Source organism: Alosa alosa, chromosome 1 (assembly GCF_017589495.1).
Source record: "Alosa alosa isolate M-15738 ecotype Scorff River chromosome 1, AALO_Geno_1.1, whole genome shotgun sequence".
NCBI classification, from domain to species: Eukaryota; Metazoa; Chordata; class Actinopteri; order Clupeiformes; family Clupeidae; genus Alosa; species Alosa alosa.
In genome coordinates, this window is record NC_063189.1 from 22,372,752 (window position 1) to 22,396,699 (window position 23,948).

The window sequence follows — 23,948 nt, forward strand, 5'->3', positions numbered from 1 at the left end:
CTGATTGACAGTGGCCAGAGATGAGATTTCACAGATCCTTCACTGGACTCACATATAGACTGAGTGCAGACAGAGCCTGAGACCCTGACTACATATTGCTTGCCGAATGTTAAAAATGACCTAGCAGCACTCCCTGTCCAGACCCTTAAACCTCACCCTGCGTCTTTACTCTCAGATAATGGTCATGATGAAATCACTACACAGAAAAAAAAATCTCATTTGTATTGATTACTGTCAACGATTCCTGAAAACACATACATAGCATGAATAAATATTATGGAACATCCCATAAAGGGATTGGTATTTCCCAATTGGTTTGATAAAGGAATATTTTCAGTGTCCCCCTTTCTTAATTTTGACATGACATTGTCACTGCCCTTGAGAATTTTCAACATCTTGCAGCAGCTGCTCTGCACAGTAATCCTACTCCCTGTGGTTTAGTTCTTTGTTGGAAACATTTGTCTTTGCCTCCCTCAGCTGGCTCATCATGAAATTGCAGGTAATTGTTAATACTATCTGGAAATGGTTCTTATCAGAATCAGCTTTATTGGCCAGGTTTGCGTAAACAAACAAGGAATTTGACTCCGATAATCTTTGCTTTCAAAGTACAACACTCACTTAACATATACGAATAAAAAAAGAATCATAACAATAAAAAATAAAACATAAACAGAATAAAAACAGAACAGTAAGACTAGAATGAAGGGCAGAAGAATATGGCTTTGGCTAAGAATAAATACACTATGTATATTTGCAAATAAATAGACACCATGGGTGGGATGGGGTAATACAATTGTCCGGGGTGAGGGGTGGGGGCTAGGGATTGTGGCTAGGGATGTAGATAGATAGATAGATAGATACTTTATTGATCCCCAAGGGGAAATTCATGTCCGCCTCCTTGTTGTCCCTGTCAAAGGTGCCATGGTCGTGGACACCTCAACAGTCACAGGCAAGATGCAATATACAATTGCAATATCAGTATAGACTGAGGTTTAAGATTAAATATAAATATAGTGCAAGGCAGTTCAGTGCAATGATAATGTATTAATAACAATATTGTAACTGTAAGATTGAAGTACACATGAGGTAGATGAGCAGAACAGTGTTGATTGACTTTGTTCAGTGTAAGGGTGGGGGGTATTTCTGAGAGTTCAGTTACTGCTTGGGGGAAGAAGCTGTCTTTGTATCGGCTGGTTTTGGCTAACAGTGCCCTGTATCGCCTACCAGAGGGAAGGAGGTTGAACAGTTTGTGACAGGATGTGAGGGGTCTGTAGAGATTTTTGCTGCCCTTTTTCCTGACCCTGGACCAGTACAGGTCCTGGGTGGAGGGAAGGTCAGCTCCAATGATCCTCCAGGTGGTTCTGACTGCACCACTGGACCAGCTGTTCCACCTCCGGCCTATAAGAAGACTCATCATCATCCTGAATCAAACCAATGACGTTGGTGTCATTTGCAAACTTCAGGAGTTTTACAGATTGACACAACCCTGTGGGGCGCCTATACATGGACCGGGTTTTGGATGAGATCAACCTCCTTTGTAAAATGTTTTGTTGAATTATCCACACAATTGATGGAGTAAGCCAAATACCTTAAATCTATTAATTTATTATTAAATCCAATATGTAAACAACACCACATTTTAAAACATGCAACATGTCATCTGGAGATGGAATGCTGCAGATTGAGACAGCGCATGCATCCCCCAGTAAAACCAATCACAAATTATGAATTTACTCTAGGTTATTGTGGTAGCCTACTTCAGAAACCAAAGGCAAGCTGAGCGTTTAATACCAACCGTTAACTCCCTTATCCTTCATCCTGACCATGACTTCATAGATTGTATGGAGTGGAGTCCACTCAGTGGACCTAATGCAGCCCGTCTGCTTCATGTGCACTGTAGCCTAGGCTAAGTAAATGGCAACTGCTGGGATGGTTTGATTATGATATGCAAGAGACAATTATTTGGTAGGCTATTCATGTATCAGACATACCTGGGTCTCACTTCAGTTGGAGGGACGACAAATAGACATGGTGGTAGAAGGCTAACTATCACAATACGACGATATTTAGCGTTAACTTATTTATTTTGAGCACGTTGTGTTTTCTTACGATTTGACTGGGCGGGACTTCAAAGTCCCTGCCCCTATTTCAACCACTCCCCATCCACATTGTCCCCACGTGATATTCTCCAGACGTTCCAAAGTTAAAAACAGACTTTGTTTGTATTGCTAGAGCGCAGTCTTGAAATGTGCACGATCTACTAGTGTTCTTCTGCCCCACATCAATGCTTAATTAGTTGTAGTTCACAAGTGTAAATCATTTGTTTGATTTAAGTATATATTTGTGTTTTGTGAAATAGCTCAGGGACGTAAGCTAGCTGGCTAACATTTATAATTTGTGGAGAACACCAAACGTGCGATTTGTTTGTCGAGTTTAAGGAAAAGGTGAGGTGGTTAAATGAGGTTTTACATGGAAATGTTTGCCATTTTCACGAAAACATGCATCGTAACTATAACATATAAGTGAGTTATTATGATGAAAACTGCGAACATAACATTACCATTTATTTTTATGACAGGTAGACGCTGGAAGTGCAAGCAACTAGCAAGCAATAAACAAGCACGCGGTCAGCAGCTAGCTTGCATCGAACGCAATGGCGACCGAAGTCGAGACTTGGACTGGAGCTGCTCAGCACGATGGTGAGCCTATTTTAAATCATATATAGCATGTGTGTCTTCTCTCTGACATGTCTAGAGGTGTGCATGAATGAGATATATGCTCCTACGCTAATATTACATTAATCTCCAGCCATTGTCTCGGAGAGGTTGGGCTGCAGTTGCATGCACTCTCCACCATGTGCTCGCATACATCGACTGTTTAGATTGCTCGAACATTTGGGGTGTCAGCTGTGATCTTAACACACACCAAAGGCAACGAGTGCATCTGCATTTCCTTAAAATTCATATGTGCATTATTATTTAGAGCATTTCTCAGTTTTCGTCTGTTAAAATACGTGCAAGAACATGCTTGGTGATTTAACCCTTTCGGTAGGCTGGACCGTTCGATGAATATTACCTTCATCTAGTTGTGTTTGTGTTTTTTTGCCGTCTCTGCCAGTGTTGAGTAAAATTGTCAATGCAAGATCGCACTTGAATCTTGATGCAATTAGCTGTCGTTGTAGCAGCATTCTTCACATCAGTCAACAGGAGAACGTTTGAATTACCATAAGCTGTGCAGGCTGGTAAATGTTCTTAACTGGGGCTCATTTCATGTCAAGTTCCGAGCTTACGGTCATTTCATTGACCTGGCTCTAGACTATTTTTGACCATATTGTTTATGTAGAAGTGAAACTAGCTCAGCTTTGTGGTCGAAACATTTTTATTCCACGCCCCTTTGTCAAATCACCAAATGTGTTCTGACCTTTACCATTTGGAGCAAGCAATTTAACACAACCCTTGTTGATTGTACCTAAGAAATTGACGTTACAGTATGTGCGGCAGCTCTAGTTGGGGTGTTAATATGAACAATAACTACACTGTGATACACATGTAATACTTCCCACTCACTTCCGCAATGCCTTTCTCGTTTGTTTGTTTCTCTTCTTTGTGCAACACTGTTGGTGTTCTTGAAATCGTGCATTACTACAGCATACTCAAACATGTTAACATGGTTCAACATATCGATGTTTTTGGGTGTCTTTGTACCTCTGTTTACAATTGATTCACTCTGCTATGAACTACTCATGCCTCTCTGGATTAAGTGACGCAGGCGAATATATATCGCTATACGGACCAATATAGATTACGTAACGTAACATAGTGTACACTCCTTGTACTCGTTGGTTACATAAAGGATATATCTTATTGCACTATACATTTTGTAATGTTTCTGCTGCTAAATTGATCAATGTTGTGTAGTAATTCGACCAACCATTAGGCATGATTTCAGATGCATAGTTACTCTGGGGTTGCTCCGTTTTGATGTTTAATGTCACAAGCGTATTCCTTTCACACCCAGTGTTATATTTGTCCAACCTATAACGTTAATGTGGTCAATGCTTGAAGGCCTGGCTAGGCACTATCAGTGAACTTGTTTTGGCCTATGCAAAGATAGACGGGCATGCTTAAATAGATAATGGTGGTGGTATGGTGTTGACATGTAATCATAGAAGCCATGAGTCAATGCAATTCATCCTTGAATAATTGAAACGTGCATGTCTTCAGCCATAGTTTGCTTAATCTTTAACTGTACGAACTTATGTTCTAGATTCAACAAAGAACACAGTACAAATTTACTATTCTTGTTGGAGATATTGTTGTGTTCCTTTGGATTATTTGTGGTAAAATTACTTTTACATAAAACTTTGTACTGTGTTTGTTTTTAATATTTAGATTTTCCAACTTTTCAATCGGGTGTCCCACCATTTTACCTGCTTAGACCATTTGCGTAACAGCTGAGGTAAATGTATGCTTGAGAGCATAATAGAGCGTGCACAAACACAAATGTCAAGCCTGATTTGCCCATGGACTAATGAATACGCTTAATGTGTGTCACACGCTGCCCTTGCTCCAGTCGTCTACGTCTAGTCTTCTGGGGGCAACTAGAGAATGGAACAGCCTTGAACATTTTGTAACATTTCCCTAATTGATTTTTGATAATGTCTATAGAAAGATATCTAAAGGCCAGGAGCTGGTGATTCATGGGATGATTGCATACAGTATATGAAGATGTATGCATCAGTGGTGTTCATCTGTGAAGGCTTTTGTATTCCATCAGGTCATGACCCTGTGTTTTTCAGTTAGACCACCGGTCAGCCACACCCACCACACCCTGCAATGCCTCTATGGGACTGCTTTTAGGACAACTGTTTATGTTTGCAGAGTGCAGAAGGGTGATGTCCCTCTCTACGACTGACTGTATCAGTATGACAAAGAGCTGCGCCTCTGAGTTTAGTGCACAGCACACTGCTCTTGTATAGGGTAGTGGGTTGATCCAATGCTCCCAGGTGCCAACAGAGAGCTTTGCTCCAGTTTCCTACTGTAGTTAAGACACTGACAGTTGAGAATACTGTTGCCATTTGTTGGTTAACTTCCTTCAGAGGGTCACCCCCACCCCCAGGTTCGCTGTGTTGACCGAGTAACAGCTCATATGCGTACCGTATTTGGCAGCATGCCACTGTCAGACACTTGGATTAACTGCAGGTATTATGGACTTGCAGTGCATGTAGTGGGAGAGCGCTTTGTGCACCAGCAAAGGCCAGAGCAACATGAGCACTTGATGGGGAAGGTGCAGAGGCGGCCTAATCTGTGGGTGGTTATCTGCTCCACACGGATTAAAGACACACGTTCCGGAGTCTGGTTACCACACCCAGCCAGCCCTAGGACTCAAAATCATCACCCCCACATCCAGCCCAACGATAGCTATCTTTAAAAACACCCCAGGATAAATGGGCAATCTGTTGTCATGGCTGTTTTGTTATTTAAGTGCATGCAGTAGATGTTTAACTCAAAGGCGGTGATCAAGCATAATTTTACAAGTGAGTCCAGAGCGGGAGGCATGTGGCTGTACACATCTTGCTTTTCAAAGGATGGTGGGTAGTTCTATACTCTTTGGGAGGGTCTTGCAAAGCCAAACTGTGCTTAAGTCTTAAGTCATTGTTATTTGAACTATGCAAAAAATAACACTGCAAATAAAAATGAGCTGCAGTGATCCCAAAACAAGATTGACTAGTGTTTTTTTATTATTCCCTGCTTCTACACTCTGTGCTCATTGTGTGTGCACTCTGGCCTGGTTTTGTAGGTTGACATTCAGCAAATGAGTTTGAGCTCTCCAGCAGGCTGCTGTTCTGGAGAGTGAGTGGGAGGGGAGGGACTCTTGAGTTGTTTACAGTGAGAGTAGTAGGGTAGGGCAGTAAGAGGACTGGAAGGCATGTGCTCATGTGGTTAAAATCGGTGTGTGAAGACCGCTTCCTGTGTACCCAACATAAAAAAAGTGTGTCTTGTGTTGGACAGACCTGCTTGTGTCCAGGTTTGGATTGATCTCTTCTATTGTAACTTGGTGGAAATATTTAGATGATTGTGACATCTAACGTGTCACTTTCCTCTGGGCAACAATCAGAATTGTTTTCATATCCTTTTGGGAACATGCCTTTTGAGGGTTTTTTTTGGATTGTAGCCATGTCATAATAAACATAAGACCTTTGCACTATATGGTCAAAGAAAAATCCAAATATACACACTCTCATTTTTCTTGAACAAGCTGCTTGGGGATGCAAAACAAATTTCAGTGAAAACTGTTTCACCATATTGTAGAGCTATTTAAAAAGTTCTAAAGTATAAGTAAGTATATATACTCTTTTGATCCCGTGAGGGAAATTTGGTCTCTGCATTTATCCCAATCCGTGAATTAGTGAAACACAGTCAGCACACAGTGAACACAGTGAGGTGAAGCACACACTATTCCCGACGCAGTGAGCTGCCTGCATCAACAGCGGTGCTGGGTGCCTTGCTCAAGGGCACTTCAGCCGTGCCTACTGGTCGGGGTTCGAACCGGCAACCCTCCGGTTACAAGTCCGAAGCGCTAACCAGTAGGCCATGGCTGCCCACAAGGAAAGGGAACACACATTTGCAAATGCAGAGTCACAGGAAACAAGGCTTGTGTAGCATGGGAGGGCATATTATCTTAAACTTTTGAACATTTAGAGATTTGTTAAATCAGACAAATAACAAAATAACCTGACTAATTTAATAAAATGCTATTTTTGTACACCCCTTTTCATTGGGTTACTGGAAAGCACAGTGGGTATTAGAATCGTGTACTTAAAATGTATTTATTAGGGCTGTCAATCGAAAAAAAAATAAAAATCTAATTAATTACATACTCTGTGATTAATTAATCTAAATTAATCGCATATATAATATATAATTTTTGCTGTGAAAGTATTTAAAATATTTAAATTCAAATGAATTATTGAATAATCACCATTAGTGACATTAAAGTTCAAAAACTCTTTTATTATTATTTTCACTGTTCAAATAATTGCCATAATAATCTATGATATGACCTAATATGCTGAAATAAATTCAAAAGTGCTTTGGGAAGAAGTTTTTTTTTTTTTCACATACAAGGCAATTCAGGCCACAGATATAACCTAGGGGACACAAACATAAATTCACACTCCCCTCAATGTCAACACTTATTTCTTTGCATTGATGTGCAACTATAGAGTTGATGAACTCCGGTGATATGCAAATTCCTTGCTGCAGACATTGCAGAGGACTTTATTTTCAACACTTTATTTTTATCAACACCATCAGGCCGTTTTTTAAAAGTAAATGTTCCAATCAATGATCCAGGCAGCACGTTTTCTTCTCTCTCCTTCATTTTACAGTCTAATTTTTACTGACTAGAACGGCTCAGGGTTAAAGGTCATACGGAATCAATTAATCTGCACTATTTTTTCAGTTCAGTCAGTTATTTTTTCTCAAATTAATTAATCAAAATTAATCAGTTATTTTGACAGCCCTAGTATTTATGTAAAATAAGTCCTGGCTTTGTTGAAGCACATTCTTTTAGGAAGTGTGTGTGTGTGTGTGTGTGTGTGTGTGTGTGTGTGTGTGTGTGCGCGCCTGATCATCATGTATGTGTGTCTTCCATAGAACAGTGTTTGCACAGTATGTATGTTAGCTTGCATACACCCTTTTGGCAGAGTGTTGTTGGATAGCTCCTTGTGAAACTATTGCTCAGCTTGGCCTGTCCTATCCAGCAGAGCTCTTGTTTTGGGTTCTGTGTTAAGTCAGAGTTGAAGCCTTACATTTGTTTCTTCTGGAGTTAAAACTGACTCACTATGGGAAATCTAGAGTCTGTCTTTCTGTCTCGTTCCCTCGATCTTTCTCTTTCTCTGCTTGACTCACTTTGGCAAGTTAGAGTCTTTCTTTCTTTCTGTCTCTTTCTCTCTTCCCCCTCTATGCTCTGCTCTGCCTTGCCAAACGCCAGGCTGTAATCTATAGGCCATAAGTCTGCTGCTGGACGAGGGGGTATTCATTACGGCTTGAGAGATTTTTGTCCCTCGCTGACAAGGAGTAACCATGTGACTGCTGGCAGGCCCTACACTGCCATATGTAGTCACCCCTTCTTCTAGTGGTACGGAGGGAGAGAAAATTGCCCTATCAGCAGTTCTGCTGCATGTGGCCCATCCTGCTTGGCTCCAGGCTCAGATATCAGTTCAGTGCTTTTGTTGATTTTCTCGTTTGGAAAGGGCTGCTTGAGTGGTAGCGGTGCTGCAAGACATTTGTTGTGCTGTAGCTGCTGAATGGAGCTTGCTGGTGAGTCATGTAGCGACCGTGTAGGCGTCTCTGTGCTGCTGTTGTGTCCAGCAGCGATCGCCGTTTTCTGGACGTGATCCTCGTCCACGTTAATGTCTGACCGCATGGCACAGGTGCAGCGTTTCAGTCGGCCAGGGCCATCCCCGCAAAAAAAAAAAAAAAACATGTCTGTAGTCTCGCCAACTGCCACTGAAATGCATACAGAGGTGCAGAGTGCATGCTATATTTGTGCCCAGAATTGCCTGTATACCCAGTGGAAACCTTTAGTCTTGGTCATAAATTGTCCACTGTGGAGGTACCTTGTGCTTGTCTGGGCCTTAGACCACAGCAAGCCTTGAGATTTCACAAACAGCTGTACAAGCCTTCAACTGTATGCTGTATGGCCCACATGCTGTGCTTGTGTTTCCCCACCTTTCCAGTACGGCGCACGGACCTCTGCTGGTAAAGCTTTAACCCGGTCTCTCCCTTTAGCTCGGTAAACACAGGAAACCTTGAGCCGTCATTATCACTGGATGGATGACCAGTTGGACAGGTGGACAGTGTATTGCACCATTCTTTGGCTAGCTTAATAAAACAAGGCTATAAAAGTGGATGTGATCCTTGAAGGTGGAGCAGAGGATCCTGCTGAAGTCGGACATTTAGTCAGTCTGTTAGTCATGGTTGTGTGACCTGTGTGCTTTTTCCCCTCGCTGTGTAATGTTGACGCTCCATTGTCATTTCAGTCTTTTGCGTGTGGCCATGTTGTGGACAAATATGGTTCACATTGTTTATTAGTTGCTTTGCATTTGGGTTGACTGAGTGAATGAGAGCGGACAGACATGAAGAAACATGCCCATTGTGAACACCGTTCTCTCCATTGCTCTATGTGGCACAGTAATAAAGCATGTGGCAAATTATTTGACAGGTTGTTTGTAAATGCCTCCAGCTACAGTAAGTGTTGAAATGTAACTACATCAGGGTTGCATATAGCGCTAGGACAACGCGTCGACGTAATCGATGACGTCGACACAAAAAATACGTTGACGCAAAATATGCGCGTCGATTCGTTGACTAATCTGTGGCTGGGGGCCACGAAATCATTGAGCTGTGCTTTTCACGCACGCAGCCTTTCCTTGCCCCGGCCACTCTCTCTTGTAAAAGCCCGCTGCCCCTCCTCTGCATGTGCATTTAACAAAATATTCACGATTGTTGAAGGATTGTTGTTGCCACATAGAAGCATTGCATAGAACACGGCGGGCTAAATTGATATTAAATCCGCTTAGCATCGTGACCATGCTGTGCAAATTTGTTCAAAACTGCTGCATTAAAGTTAACTCTACTTAGTTTGGTCTCCTCAATGTACTATGTTGTGATGAGACCTTAGCAAAGTTATGCAATCAAGCAGTATCTCAAAGCTAACGTTAGAATACTGTTTGGATGTTGAGTTTAGCATTCTTACAGCTGTTTGTCAATTTCGTTATTCATGCAGGGCTCATTTTATTGACTCTGACACTGAATGTTTGCAAAATCCCGATGTAAATGGGAAAAGTGTTTTCCAAGACTCAAAAGTGCTTGTCCCAAGGAGAAGTACGAACCGTTATTTGAACTAACTACGTTATGAATTGCATCCACACATCAGCAGCGTTTTAACTGTGTTAATGTTAATTGCAAGGATTCCCTCACGAACGTCGTCTTAAAGTGACAGGCACTCAATTAGACCTATACACTACTGAACTGAACTGAATGCTACCTCTGACTAAGAATGCATTACTTTGCACTTGTATAGTCTTTTATTTTGTAATCTTAAGAGCAATAAACTTATATTCCAATGTCAATGTTCAATGGAATTCATGTTTTTTTCATTCAGATATGTAAATCAACATGTATAAGTTGCTATTAGTCAATTAATGGGGAGATATTCGATAATCGAATCGAATCGAATCGGACTGAAAAAATGAATCGTTAGATTAATCGATGCATCGAAAAAATAATCGCTAAAATACTGACTGGGAAATGCTCTCTGTCTGTTAAGTGTGAAAGGCTGGTTTCACTACGATGGCTTTTCTAATAATCCGTTCGTAAACATCAGGAAAGGAGGTCATGTTATTTAGCCTAATTATTAAGGGCTGTTCACACCAGGAACAATAAAGATAACTCTAATGATAACTAACCAATGATCAGAAAGTCCCTCCTCATGTTGATGAATGTGACGTCTGAAATTTGGTTGATTCTGATTGGCTGTCTTTTTTTTTTTTTTTTTCTTAGAGCTTCACAAGAAGTTTTGTCCTGTCTTTTTAGACTGGAGTTGAGCATGTGAATCTCACTGGGTTCTGTCCTCTCTTGTAGGTGTGTTTTCCTTCGATCAGGAGCGGGGCGAGGCGGACGGCTCCCTCGGGGATGAGCTGCTAAACGAGACGGAGGTGAACGGGAACTGGACACCACAGGAGAAGGCCCTGCACGAGGCCCGCCTCAAAGCCAAGGCCAAGCGCCGCCTGCGCAAGTCCTCCTCTCGAGACTCCACCCGGGAGTCGCTCTCAGAGTCCATCAGTGGCGAGCTGGGAGCTGACCCCCACAGCCCCAAGGGCAAAATCAACGCCAATGACCGCAAGTCCAGAACTGGCAAAGGCCGGGGCCTGCCTAAAAAAGGTCTGAGTTGGCGAATGGTGCAACCCTTCTAGTTGGAGAGCTATGCATTTAAGCCTAAGGTTTTAGGACATTTAGAATTTTAGTATTTGCTGTGGTGCATGCATTTTAATAGTTTAAGCCCAGTCTAAGACTAGAAGAAAAGTCCAATGTAAAAAAAGCTTTTAGTTTATTAATGGGGAAAGTGTTAATTTTTGTTTAACACCATCCAGAAGTGAGGTCCTCTCCTCTTATTATTAGGTGGCGCTGGAGGAAAGGGGGTGTGGGGAGCTGCAGGTATGGTCTATGAGATGGAGGAGCCAGACGCCAAGGACCCCAACTACGATGAAGTTGCACAGGTAAGTAATGGACACGCTGCAGACTGTGACCCTCACTCAAATGATCCTCGATGATCAAATGGTGTGTTTGTGAGACATTCACGATGGCTAGGAAATGCTAGTTACCATGGTAATAGTCCCACCATTTCCTATTACTATCTTGCATTGCTAGATGCACAATGACACTCTCTGGAGGAGGAGCCCAGGGTAGAGGCCATCATGGGGATCCATGGGTTACGTGTTTCTATTTAGTGAAGCACGTGCCTACCAGGTTTGTGTGATGGACTGCAAGAGATGAACAAACTTGGTCAGATTCACATGTTGACAAGCCACTCCTGTTTTACTTGTACGTACAGTGCTTAGCTAAGGTAAAGTATCATTAATTGGCCCAGAATTTAAATAAATTTGATCATTCATGTCCATTGGGCAGATTCTAAGTAATTGTAGGCTCTGGCCATTTTTTTTAGTGTTGCACCATGCCTTAGAGAAAATGAATTTGTCAAATAGGGTTGGGCGATGTCCCCTTAATTTGTATTTGAAGATGTGTACAGTAAAAGATTGCGATGGACGATACAATATGGACATATTATAGGCTATATGGCCTGATGACCCCCGACAGATATGGCCTCTGCTGTAACTGTGGAGGTGGCAGGAGCTTTGGTGGCTGGTTTGAGGGAGAGCTTTGTTGTGGAAAGAAATTGACCACTCATCACAACCCACTCTTGTTTTCCCCGGTTTGTTGGGTCAGATCCTTTGCCTGGTCCGAATACAAACCTGCTGATGCCTGTTCTGCCGGCTGATTGCTGAGTGCAGAGACACAAGCTCATCGCAGGCTGACATTGTGCGGCCAGACAAGGGTGGCATCAGCCGTGTTCAGCCCCTCTGTGTGTGCTGTTTGTCTGGGGCTGTCCCAGAGGCCCTCTGTGCGCTTGCAAGAATGGACAGCATTCACGCACTGTCACATTAGTGTATGAGGCTATTTAGTGTGTGAGCGACCAAACCGTTTCAGCAGCCCTCATTTCAGCACATTTCTCTCTCAATTTGGGATTGCTCACAGCGATTTATGTGTTTGCTGCAATGGACTCGGATGTGGTCGGGTTTGAGGTGCAGGGTGCATCTCTCTGACTATTTCAGATGTTTTAGATTCATTCCACAGCTGTTTTCAGTGCATTTCTTCCACAGGCACAAGGTTTTATAGGAAAGGGTTCTTTCTACTTGTCAGTTACATATTTACAGTACATGCATATATTTATATTATCTGAAATAAATAGAGCCTCTAGCCATGGTTCACTCTGCTATTATCTTTGAACTTAGAACATGAAACCCCCATATGTCTGCTGATTCTGTACGTTTTAATGTGCTGTATTTCGAAATGAAGACCTACATTCCAGCCTTCGATATTTGTGTGCTATTTTGTTCGGACCTTTTCATTCCTCATGCGTCCAGGTGTGTGTGTGTGTACGACTTGGAACATATACTCTGCCTAACCCGTCGGAGCTATTGCCTCAGAGAAGAAAAGGGAAAACAGGAAAGTGAGTCAGTGGCTTGGAAACGACCAAGCCCTTTAGAGTGCAGCGGACTCTTCCCTTCTTTAAAGAGTGCCCTTGCTTTTCAGAGCAGGTCAAAACAATAGATTGAGGAGGCTCTTTCCTCTGATTTCCTCCTGGTTTCCAGCTGCTGGGTAAAAAAGGCATACGTAGACACAAAACACTCATATTTTATCACTCCTATCAGAGCTTTGATAACTGTGTTCTCTGCCTTAACCTTGGAAGGGGGCCTCAGCTGTTGTGTTCCCACTTACCTCAGAGCTTATCATTTGTATTTGAGTTAAAAGTTGTTCAGTTGACACAGATGTTTCACCATGCCATCTTTTTATGAGTTCACTGCAGCGACATTTCATATTATTAACCTAGAAGTGTCAACATACGTGAAGCTACAATGAAAAATACAACATTTTATGTCAGCTTTGTAGTAGAATGTCTCTGTCCATTAGTCACAGACATTTCATTGTGTGTGTGTGTGTGTGTGTGTGTGTGTGTGCATGTACCAATAGGGAGACACCATATTCGCCAAAGTGGTGCCAGAGTTGAATGAGCAGGAGCTGGAGAAGATGGTCAACCCCATTGTGCAGGAGTACTTTGAGCACGGAGACACCAAAGAAGTGCAGGTGAGCAGCAGCAACCTCAGACACCACATCAGGCTCCAGTGGGACTTGTCTACACATAGAGAGGGAAGGAGATGGTCTTCACACTGTATATGGGCTCCAAGAAATTATTTATTCTAAAAAGGCAACGTTTCGATCTCCGCAGATCTTCATCAGGCAAATAAGAACTGGAAAAACTCATCCACACACACTGTATAAACCCATAAGGTAGTGCTGAGACCCTAAGACTGAGACCCTACGTCTGTGTGCAGGAGCGGATGTGTATTTCCTTATGTGCTTTTAAAAAAAAAAAAATATATATATATATATATATATATATATGCTTTTTCGACCATGTGTCCCCCTCAGATGTTGCTGAAGGAGCTGAATTTAGGGCCACACAAGTATGAGTTCTCCTCAATGGCTGTGTCTTTGTCTCTGGAAGGCAAAGCTAGCCACAGGGAGCTCACCTCGCGCCTGCTGTCGGATCTCTCCGGAAAGAGTCTCTCTGATCGCGACATGGCGCGCGCTTTTGACAGAATGCTCAAAGAACTGCCTGACCTCATCCTGGACACGCCTGATGCCACACAGGTAGGAGGACCTCAGGCAGCAGAAGATGGGAAGCTTAAGATAAGGCCATGGGGCTTAACTGTTTTTCTCCGCATGAATGCTGACTGGTCTCACTGCTGTGTCTGCAGATGTTGGGCCAGTTCATAGCCAGAGCCATCGCTGACCATGTGCTCCCTATGAGTTTCCTCGACCATTACAAAGGCAAAGTGGACTGTGACCATGCCAGGTCAGTCAAGAGTGGTTGGCTGGTACATGGAGGTGCCATCTAACACAAGGCTGTGTTGTATGTCATATAACTGATCTGTGGCAGAGCTGAGAGCTTAACCGTTAGAGTGAGATGAGGAGAGATGTGTCCTCATGCCAGGAAGGGTCCTGTTGGCTCTCGCCTATAGAGCCTAAAATCAAAGGCTTGCATTCCTCTTTATTTAATGATATTCAAAGACATGCTGTCTGAATTACAAATATCTGTCAAGTCTAAGTATGTAGACCAACGCAGACCGTTGGGATATGGGATGAATGCTGAAAACAGTGGTTAACTCTGTGTGTGTGTGTGTGTCTCTCCCTAGAGCTGCGCTGGACAGAGCAGCTGTCCTCCTCTCCATGAAGAAGGAAATTGTAAGGCTAGATAATGTGTGGGGAGTGGGAGGTGGCCAGAGACCTGTGAAACATCTCATCAAAGAGGTAAGGGAGTTTATGGAACAACGGCCGCTGGCTGTGGGGATGGGAATATGAAGGTTCACATTTGACCAAATGTAACCAGATTGACCATATGAGAACCATATAATTGACTGCATCAACTCTAAGTCTAAGCATTGTCATGAGGATGAAATTGGTGTTATGAAGAAACATTTAAAAAAAACAACTAAACAGAATTGGGATGAAACGATGACCTTACTTGCAGATAGAAATTTCTCACTGACAACTGGAAAGTAGCCAGTGATTTGTGTGAGGTTTCCCAAATCCTGTTAATCTGGGACATGGAGGTGGGGACTGAAAAAGCCGTCTGGTCCTGGTAGTCTTCATACTGTGAAGTCTGAAGATGTGTTTGTGCTTAAATCAACTTAATGCACATAAACAAAAAGAAAAAAGATGTGTTTGTGCTTAAATCAACTTAATGCACATAAACCAATTGAATGCTTAGCCGTTGTCTTATAGTTGCAGACATGACATTTCATTTCTGGACTTTCTTTCATTTTCCTCACCTCTGCAAGTAGTTATAAATAAATGGCATATATATGGCATACCATAATTAAGGCCCAATGCCACTGTGTGAGAAATCCAGGCCGAATCATATAATTCAGGAAATTGGTAAAACAAGAATGTCATTTAAATGGAGAATAAAATGGCATGTGCAAAATGCATTTTTGCCTGCACCTGGTAGTGACACTGATGCCAAAGGTAATGAATCAACTTAGTAAATTTCAACTTGTTCAGTGGTTTTAAAACGGATAGAGTGCCACAGTGATGATGAATGGACGTATGTTTATGCATTGTGACCTAACAGGAAATACAGAAACTCCTAGACTAGAACTGTCTCTTAGAATGACTTATAATGTACATAGACTATTATAACTCGGGTGGTATACTGACTCAGTAGAAGTCCAGGAACCAGAGACAGAAGTTAAAAAGGCAGTTAATCTCCCCTTAAAGATCTCTGCAGTTTAGCCATTTGAATAAAACTATACTTGTCTTTATGGTTATACTAGCATTGCTACCTAACAACCCTATTACAAAATCACCTAGATAGATAAAAACTTTATGTAAAATCACAGTTGCCTTTGTCCTTAGTACATTTATAATAATCAAGTTGAAAACAAGGAATCCCACAAAACAAACCAACAAGAAAAAACAGGTTTCATAGGGCCTTTTAGTGTGGTTCATCTTAAACCCCGGCCTTAAGTGAAAACCATTTGTGCAGCATTTGGCTTCCATGGCTCTGTTGTTATGTAATGTAAACAGGAGTGAAATGCATGCAGGGAGAGAAGCCACAGGCAGATCTGTTGAATGTTTACGTCAGCAGAATTTTCTCTCTCCGTCTTTCCGAGTGAGGTGTCCTTTCCGGTCTATACAGTGGTAAACAAAGGGCTGTCCTTGTCCACTCACCCTCAAAAGACTGAACAAACTCATGGCTTCCATGCACAACCTAACCTGAGCACCCCACCAAAACAAACAAGCGCTCTGCAGCCTAGACAGCCTCTGCAAAAGCTACCAGCTGGCCTACCAGGCTCTGTTTCTGAGGTGGAGGCGGGGAGAGCCAGCTATTTCTGTGGTTGCATAACTTGTCTCTGTACCAGCCTCTTTGCCAGTGTGATTTCCTGGCTCTCCAACCTGCCTGTACTCAGCAGCCTCTATAGGGCTACAGTGGAACCCATCTTATGAAGCCCCCAGGGTATCTGAGAATGCTGCTCTGGGGCTATTAGCAGGTCAACACTTGTGCACTTTGCTACTCCGATAAGATCCGGTTGTTTGGAAAGTTCTGGAAAATATTACCTCTCAATTTCATGCCAGCACCCCCCCCCAAAGTTGAGATGGTGGACATATATGGCTGTCCACTTTCAGATTTGTAGACTACCCTCCTCCACACCTCCCTTCTGTAAGGTGATAGTAGAGCAGGCCTGAGCAAGAAATGTCCCAGGGGTGTGATTCTTCCGTTTTTAAACGGAATTCCGACTTGAAAATGAGACCTACACAATTCGTATAGATCCGGTTTTTTTTTTTTTTGGGGGGGTGGTCTGTGGGTGAGAGGTAGACTATATTTCTGTATAAGTCAGGCCATTGTTATAACAGGCCGCTGACAATGACGACGGGTTTTGTGTTTCACATCTTTCCGAATATCATGCCGCCGTCAAGTAGCCTAGTGGGCCTATTCCGTTTATTTAATTGAAAGTGAAAGTAGTCGGGACGCGTTGATCAGCTGCGTTCTGAAGAATGCTTGATTCAAGTTCAGTGTGAGTGTGTGTGGCGAACTAGTTTCTCAGCAGGAGCCATGAAACAGTACAGGTCAACAAATTGATTTAAAGACATTATGTGTGAAGTTTTTTTTTCTCGTTTTGGCTTTGCATCGGGTTCGCTGTCAGGATTTTCCGATAATGAATCTCGTGATGCTGCGCGTGTAAGCTGTGCTTGAAGTTAACTGTGACAGACTAACCTTACAGGTTTTCATAGTTTTAACCACAAAGCCTGTCTACCTTAGGCCTACTACCGTATTTTCCGAGGTGCGACTTGTATATGAAAAAATATATAATTGAACATGTTGTTAATTCATATTAACTGACATGAACCCTACATGAAACATAACTGTCTAGCCGCGAGAGAGCGCTCTCAAATGCACAAGTTCTGTGCACTTTCAGTCAGAGATTAGGTAGGCTATGCCTGAAGCACACGTGCATACCTAAAGCCTCAAATTATGGCCGGGATTCTATTTATAGCCGGGCCTCAGATTCAGACAAATAAAGGCCAGTAATAATTTTGTTTCAATTTAACTCATAAAAGAGCTCTTCTTAATATTTTATATTGTTGGTTGGTTTAATATTGTTGCCAATGAAAAGTCATTGTCTTACACCACGAGTCTCCAACATGTTGCTCTCAAGCTACCAGTTGCATGCCGCCCCCTTCTGAGCTTGCTAGAGGCTGAAGCAGTAACCTACATTTAAACACAATTGTTGCTGCCAGGTTGTAAACCATGCAGAATTGAAAAAATAACTAAATTTAGGCTATCGTAGACCTCTTTGGCTATATAAGGTTTCCATTTCAGCACAACACACTTCCATGGATAAATGAAAGCGGATGCCTTATTTCTCTCATTATGATGGAGTTGTGGGACTTTTATTATTATGCTCAATACTTATTAACTTATGCGCAATACCCGCAATCCCATGCTGAAATTTAGGCCCTGGTTTTAAATGCGCATATTTTTTTCTCTCGCTCTCTCGGAGGTGGCCAGCCGAGTATTTCTTCTGCTGCCAGCTTGTGCCAATATATTCTTGCATTGCATTCTCCACATTTTTAGCTATATTTTTATGTACCACATCAGCATTTTTGTTCAGTGAATCTTTTGTAAATTGCTTTACAATTAGCGCGGGCACTCGTCAGCAGCCTTCGGCTTGCCTCTTGCCGCTATTCACTCCTTCGTCTTCATTAACATTCTCAATATTTTTGGCCTCTATGTATCCAGTTACATCTGTTCTTGGTCTTGGATTTTGTGAAATACATTTCTAAATATCACCTGCTTGCTGCAGCTTTGGTCTGCACGTCCTATTGGTCTGTGCACTTTTTTTAAAATCTTTTTCTCTCTCATGGGCATTTAATCTGCTGCCGGCTTCTCACTCCACATTGCCCAAAATGCTTGATTGCATTGCATTCTCTACATTTGTAGCTAAATTATTCATGTACCACATCAACATTTTTGTTCAGTGAATCTTTTGTAAATTGCTTTATAATTACTGTCGGGCCTATAGGCCGATCGCCTGGTTTGCGCTTTGGTCACGTCCTTTTAAAACCATCTATTTATCTCTCGTGAGCATTTAATCTGCTGCCAGCTTGTGCCCAAAATGCTTGATTGCATTGCATTCTCCACATTTGTAGCTAAATTTTCATGTACTGTATCAGCATTTTTGTTCAGTGAATCTTTTGTAAATTGCTTTACAATTACCTTCGGGCCTATAGGTCTATGCCTGGCTTGCTTCGGTCACGTCCTTTTAAAACCATCTTTTTCTCTCTCATGAACATTTAATCTGCTGCCAGCTTGTGACTCCACATTGCCCAAAATGCTTGATTGCATTGTATTCTCCACATTTTAGCTAAATTTTGGTGTACCACATGGCATTTTATTTCAGTGAATCTTTTGCTTTACAATTAGACCTTCCGGCCCTCCTCTTGGCTGCCTTCACTCCTTCGTCTTCATTAACATTAATCTTTTTGGCCTCAATGGTCCATTTACATAGTCTCTGTTTTTGATTTTGTGAAATACATTTCTAAATAAATGCGACTTATAGTCCAGTGCGACTTATAATGTTTTTTCCTGTTCATGACTCATTTTTTGACTATTGAGACTTATACTCCGGAGCGACTTATAGTCCGGAAAATACGGTACATTGTTTAGTTTACCTTGTCATTTACGCTTTTTGTCCAGCCTTTCACCTCGGTGAACCTTGCGCCCCTTGTCTAAAACATATTTCAGGATGCCATCTCACCATAAGAACACGTAACGTTATGGTGACGGTGCTAAGAGATCAAAGCTTTGGCGTACTTAGTAAACGTCTTACTAGCCTACTGTAGCATTGTGCTGATGGATAAAAAGTCGCCAATTTAAAGGCACAGTCCGCATTTTAACCTTAGCTCTCCATTTAGTGTGTGCGCTTTTAAAACTAGTGTTGTAGCCGGTTAGCCTACACAATCCTGGTGCAGTAGCTTAAAAACAGCTTCGTACATTTTTTTTTTTACCTTTGCCAATCACACCCCTGAATGTCCAGAATGAGGCTACTCCGACTTCCTATGGGTTGACTAATGAAACAAAAAGGGAAGGACCTGTGCTTTGGCCACTGTTTTGCCACATAATGCCATCTGTGGACAGACCTGAGCTCTAGATTGTAGTCCTATGTTCCTTGCCTAATCTGAGTGCTGGGCTGTCTAAGAGCTATCTTCTCCTCCTGTGCCCATATAAGACAGTAAACACTGTCTACTCCAGCTAGATTAGCAAGCATAAGTACATTGCCCTGACTACTTTATTGCACAGAATGGCGTCTGCCTTGATTAATAAAGGATGAGTGGAATGTTTTGGAAAGATGGATTGAGGGGGGTGGTTCTGCTCCTTGGGACACATTCTTCAAGGGATTGTTGGGGTCTGGTCTGGTCTCGTAAGCAGAGCCTCTTAAGAGGTCAGTACTTCCTTTGAGGTGCTCCCCGAGAGGCATCTGAGATTTGTTACAGACAGACTCTGTGGGGTCCTCCATGAATGCATGATCATGTGGCCTCCAGCAAGTGATTCTGGCCCACTGCATTTGATGCACAATTTCAGCAGTGCTATTTCAATCCCATTTAGATGCTCTATGCTGGCTACCTACACAGATGTACAAAACAAATGTGACTCAGAATACAATCGCTTCAATAGAGGAGGTGAGGGCTGTGACAAAAAGAAGTTTGTGGTTTTGGGTGCAGTGATTATGTCCACCCACAATGACTCCTTTTCAATTTATTGCTTCCCTCTTGGCAGAAATTCCTGCATACTTGGTGCGCCATAGAGGACATCTGAAAAAGCTGAAGGCCACTAAGTACTCTGGGCCGAAGCAGATAAGATTGTCTGGGTCGCTAAGCAAACAAGTGCGCAGTGCTGATGCAAGGCCGTTTGTGTGTTCCAGATGAACCTGTTGCTGAAGGAGTACCTGGTCTCCGGGGACCTACCTGAGGCTGAGCGCTGCCTCAGAGATCTGGAGGTGCCCCACTTCCACCATGAACTTGTATATGAGGGTAAAAAAACAATGTCATCCGTATGGTAAAATACTGCCTCCTTTTATCAGGATACCAGTTTTGACCTTTGAACAAATTAAATTGTTTTTCTTGTAGCAACAGCTGAATAGTAAATACATAACACTGCCCCTGTGGCAAGTGAAGGAATTGGACAGTGGCAGTACATGTTTGTTATCAACTGTTATCCATACTGATAACCTGGGCTTTGCAGGCTGTGATCATGGTTCTGGAGTCCACAGGAGATAAGGCTATTCAGATGATGGTCAAACTTCTTCAGGCCTTTTGGAAAATGGGCTTGATCACACTGGACCAGATGAATCGGGTTAGTTTGTGTGAACACAATTCATTCACTTGATCACCACCAATAGAAAATTTACTCATTTCGAGTGGCTAGCTGTAATTAGTCAAATTACACATTAGTATGGCAGACCTTTCTAGCATGTTTAATATCATGTGATGGAAATGGACTAGACATCAAGATGCTCTTGTTCTCTCCCCGCAGGGCTTCGAGAGAGTGTATGATGAACTCCCAGAGATCAACCTGGATGTACCTCATGCCCACTCCATCATGGAGTCGTTGGTGGACCTCTGCTACCAAGAGTCCGTCATTACCAAACAACTGAGAGATGCCTGTCCCTCCAGGTTGGTGTCATACAAGGCCATATGCTGTGTCTAAAAGAGTACTTCAAATCCAGATTGTTTCTAAGCTTTTGTGATTTATGATGGAAAATTGACTGATTGATTCTTATTTGCAAATGTGGACTTATCTATGTCAATGCATAATCACCTAGAAAACATTGCTGTATAAAGGCTGCATGATCATGATTTAGGTACACTAAATTTAACCATGAAATGTATTTTGCCACAATATAGTATATAAATGACAAGTATAGCAAAGATGGAAGTGCAGTCAAATGTGAATCTGGTATGAATGTGATCACTGACATGATTGCTGGCCTCCACCAGGGGGCGTAAACGCTTTGTGAGTGAGGGTGACGGCGGGCTCGTCAAGAGCTAAACTGGGGGCGGTGTGATCTGGCATTCCCACCCCCTTAGCCCATTCCCCAGGTCCCAGGCTGGGTAGGCTAGGGGTGTCGTCAGACTCCACTCTCCTGCCTTCTGTCATCAGCAGCACCACCTCCATCCACAGCCGCCCCACACATCCACCCCAGCCATGTCGGCAGCTGAAGGCCGACCTTCTCAAGGAGAGCCTGTGGAACACCTCCGTTATCTTCTCTCCGGTGTTGTTCATATTTTATTTTGTTTTGTTAAAAAAAAAAAAGAAGTTTGGTTTTGGAGAGGGCTTTGTGGGTCCTTACTGGTTTTGGTTTCTCATTTGTATTGTTGGGAATGGGCTGGTGGCCCCTCCAGGCTCCCTTGTGTGGGTTGTGTGAGATACAGGCCTCTGGCTTGGTTTAGCTGGGGAGAGGATGATTGAGGACAGGGTGGGGATGACTCTGGGCCCTGGTGTCAGGGTTTGAAGGGTTAAGGGTGTTTTTCTTTTTGTTTTGTTTTGTTTTTTTTTTTTTTTTCGTTTTATTTTCTTGGCTTCTGTTTGCTTTGCTACAGTGATGTCCTCTATGTTTTGTTCTGTTCTTTGCTTTGCATGTATAACGCAAAAAAGCACTTAAACATATTTTGAAAAAAAAAAAAAAAAAATGAATGAATGGAAGAAATGCACCTGGACATTAAAAATGTACTTTGTTCCTGAGAACCCAATCTCTGGGCCATGGTTTAACACCTTTGGGTGTTATATTCACTTATATAGGGATCAGCTCTTCCTCTTTGATTTAATTACTGCTGTCAGTAGAAGGCCTTAAGGCCCAGTCCAAAATAAGATGTCAAACTGTGAAATAGTATTTTTTATTACTGAAGATCACATACCAGATCCAAACCAAATCTGTTTTTGTAAACTGTATGTCAGTTCACTTGGTCTGAAGCCCTCACCATTTTCATCTTTTCTAAATGAATGCTGGATTTTCGTCCTATGAGAACGCTATGAACAAAGAAGTAATTTCACATACTATCCTTATTTACAGTCCTAATTAATTTAAATCTGACATACCAATTGTAGGTTCAAAAAATATGTAACATTTTAAAAACACATTCTGAGCAGGCACCCCCTTCCCCTCCCACACACACACACACACACAAACACACACCACCCCCCAAATGGAGAAGCAGTCTGTGTGAATTGAGCGGCATGTAGAGGCTCTCCAGTGCACGAGTCCTTGATGATGCAAAGGGGCTGGGGGGTGGTGGATTTTTAATGGTTAATAATTTGCATCAACCACCATGCTTGTTTACAAAATGCAAATGTTTCCCGAGTGTGTGTGTCTCCTGTAGCAATAAACAGCCTGTAGTAAGCTTTTAGGATTGGTCATGTCCCTGGGGGTTTGGGGAAAGCAAAGTAGTGTAGGCAATGCACGTCAAACTCAACAGGTAGTCACCATCACTGAGGCATGGGCTGCATTCCACAGCCCTTCCCCATCGTTTAAGACCTTTCCTTCTAAGAATGTTTGTCTTTCAGTGAGTTCTTTTCTGCCTGTTTAAAGAGGGCTGATCTCGTGTGTGTGTGTGTGTGTGTGTATGTGTGTATGTGTGTGTGCATGCGCACGCACGCGTTTCATAGACATTCATATACTTGGGCTAAAATGATTAAGTTTAATGGCACTGACTGGCTTCAAAATCAATGAGGAACAAGCTGTGGTCTGTCCCACCCACCAGAAGAAAATATATATATATTGGTACAGGTGTGTAGTTTAAATATCTTTTCATTCTCCACTGTGGGATTTTAAAGTTATCAAACAACATATTCTGAATAAGTGAACTGATAATAGAAATCACTGTACTGTTTCCAGTATGTCTGTTAAAGTTCAATCCATCTACTAGATGCATTTGTGGTGTCAAGCTCTTTTGGCATGTGATGTCAATAAGTCATAACCAAAAAACCTTGCCTGTTTTGTACATAAGCCCCATCTTTGTATTACTTTGTTCATGGGACACTTTTTTTTTTTTTTTTTTTTTTTGAAGCAGAAGCATTATTTTTGAATAGCTCATACTGTTACAGAATCCCAGCATTACCAATACAGTAATTCTATACTGTAATTGTTTCAATAAAAGTTCATTGCTCTTGAATGGTGTCTGATGTTTTAAAATGATTGCAGTTTTGTAAGCCATTCCAGTGTTTATAATTAGTATTTCCAGCTTCATGTGAAATCTAAAGAAAAGTGTAGCTCTGTCGTTTCTCAAACTCCGTCATGCATGCCATTTCCTGTTATTGTAGTCTGACAATCTCGTAGTAGTGTCACAGTCGAGTTTATGGAAGGGGTCATTGCAGCAGCACTTTGGCGCCTGTCATCGGATTCAAGTGGTATTTTTTTATGTCGTATCCACAAAACTTCAAAATAAAAGTAGACGTGAATGTGTACATATCGTATTAATATCTTAATCACTGTTCTATGGTGTAACGTTTAAGAGACACAAGTATGTGATCAAAGTATTTGT

At 42.2% G+C, this 23,948-nt stretch overlaps 1 protein-coding gene and 1 long non-coding RNA gene across 4 annotated transcripts; one reads left to right on the top strand and one right to left on the bottom strand.

Moving 5' to 3' along the window:
• Window positions 1-1,046: 1,046 nt before the first annotated feature.
• LOC125297791 lies at window positions 1,047-2,231 on the bottom strand. The gene is made up of 3 exons (XR_007194109.1): window positions 1,992-2,231; window positions 1,796-1,906; window positions 1,047-1,398 (listed from the first exon to the last, which is right to left on the bottom strand). It is a non-coding gene; the product is annotated as an uncharacterized LOC125297791 (long non-coding RNA).
• Window positions 2,232-23,579, top strand: pdcd4a (programmed cell death 4a). 3 transcript variants are annotated; one of them, XM_048248246.1, is made up of 12 exons: window positions 2,232-2,444; window positions 2,579-2,699; window positions 10,650-10,949; window positions 11,187-11,284; window positions 13,317-13,430; window positions 13,776-13,997; window positions 14,105-14,202; window positions 14,543-14,657; window positions 20,333-20,441; window positions 20,654-20,763; window positions 20,944-21,083; window positions 21,408-23,579. In XM_048248246.1, the coding sequence occupies exons 2-12, from the start codon at window positions 2,654-2,656 to the stop codon at window positions 21,457-21,459; spliced, it is 1,404 nt and encodes a 467-aa protein (XP_048104203.1). In that variant the 5' UTR covers window positions 2,232-2,444; window positions 2,579-2,653; the 3' UTR covers window positions 21,460-23,579. The 3 variants fall into 3 exon arrangements, with proteins under 3 accessions (XP_048104203.1, XP_048104213.1, XP_048104220.1); XM_048248256.1 differs by having other exon boundaries at window positions 2,583-2,699; XM_048248263.1 differs by lacking the exons at window positions 2,232-2,444; window positions 2,579-2,699 and adding an exon at window positions 8,245-8,324.
• Window positions 23,580-23,948: the final 369 nt, after the last annotated feature.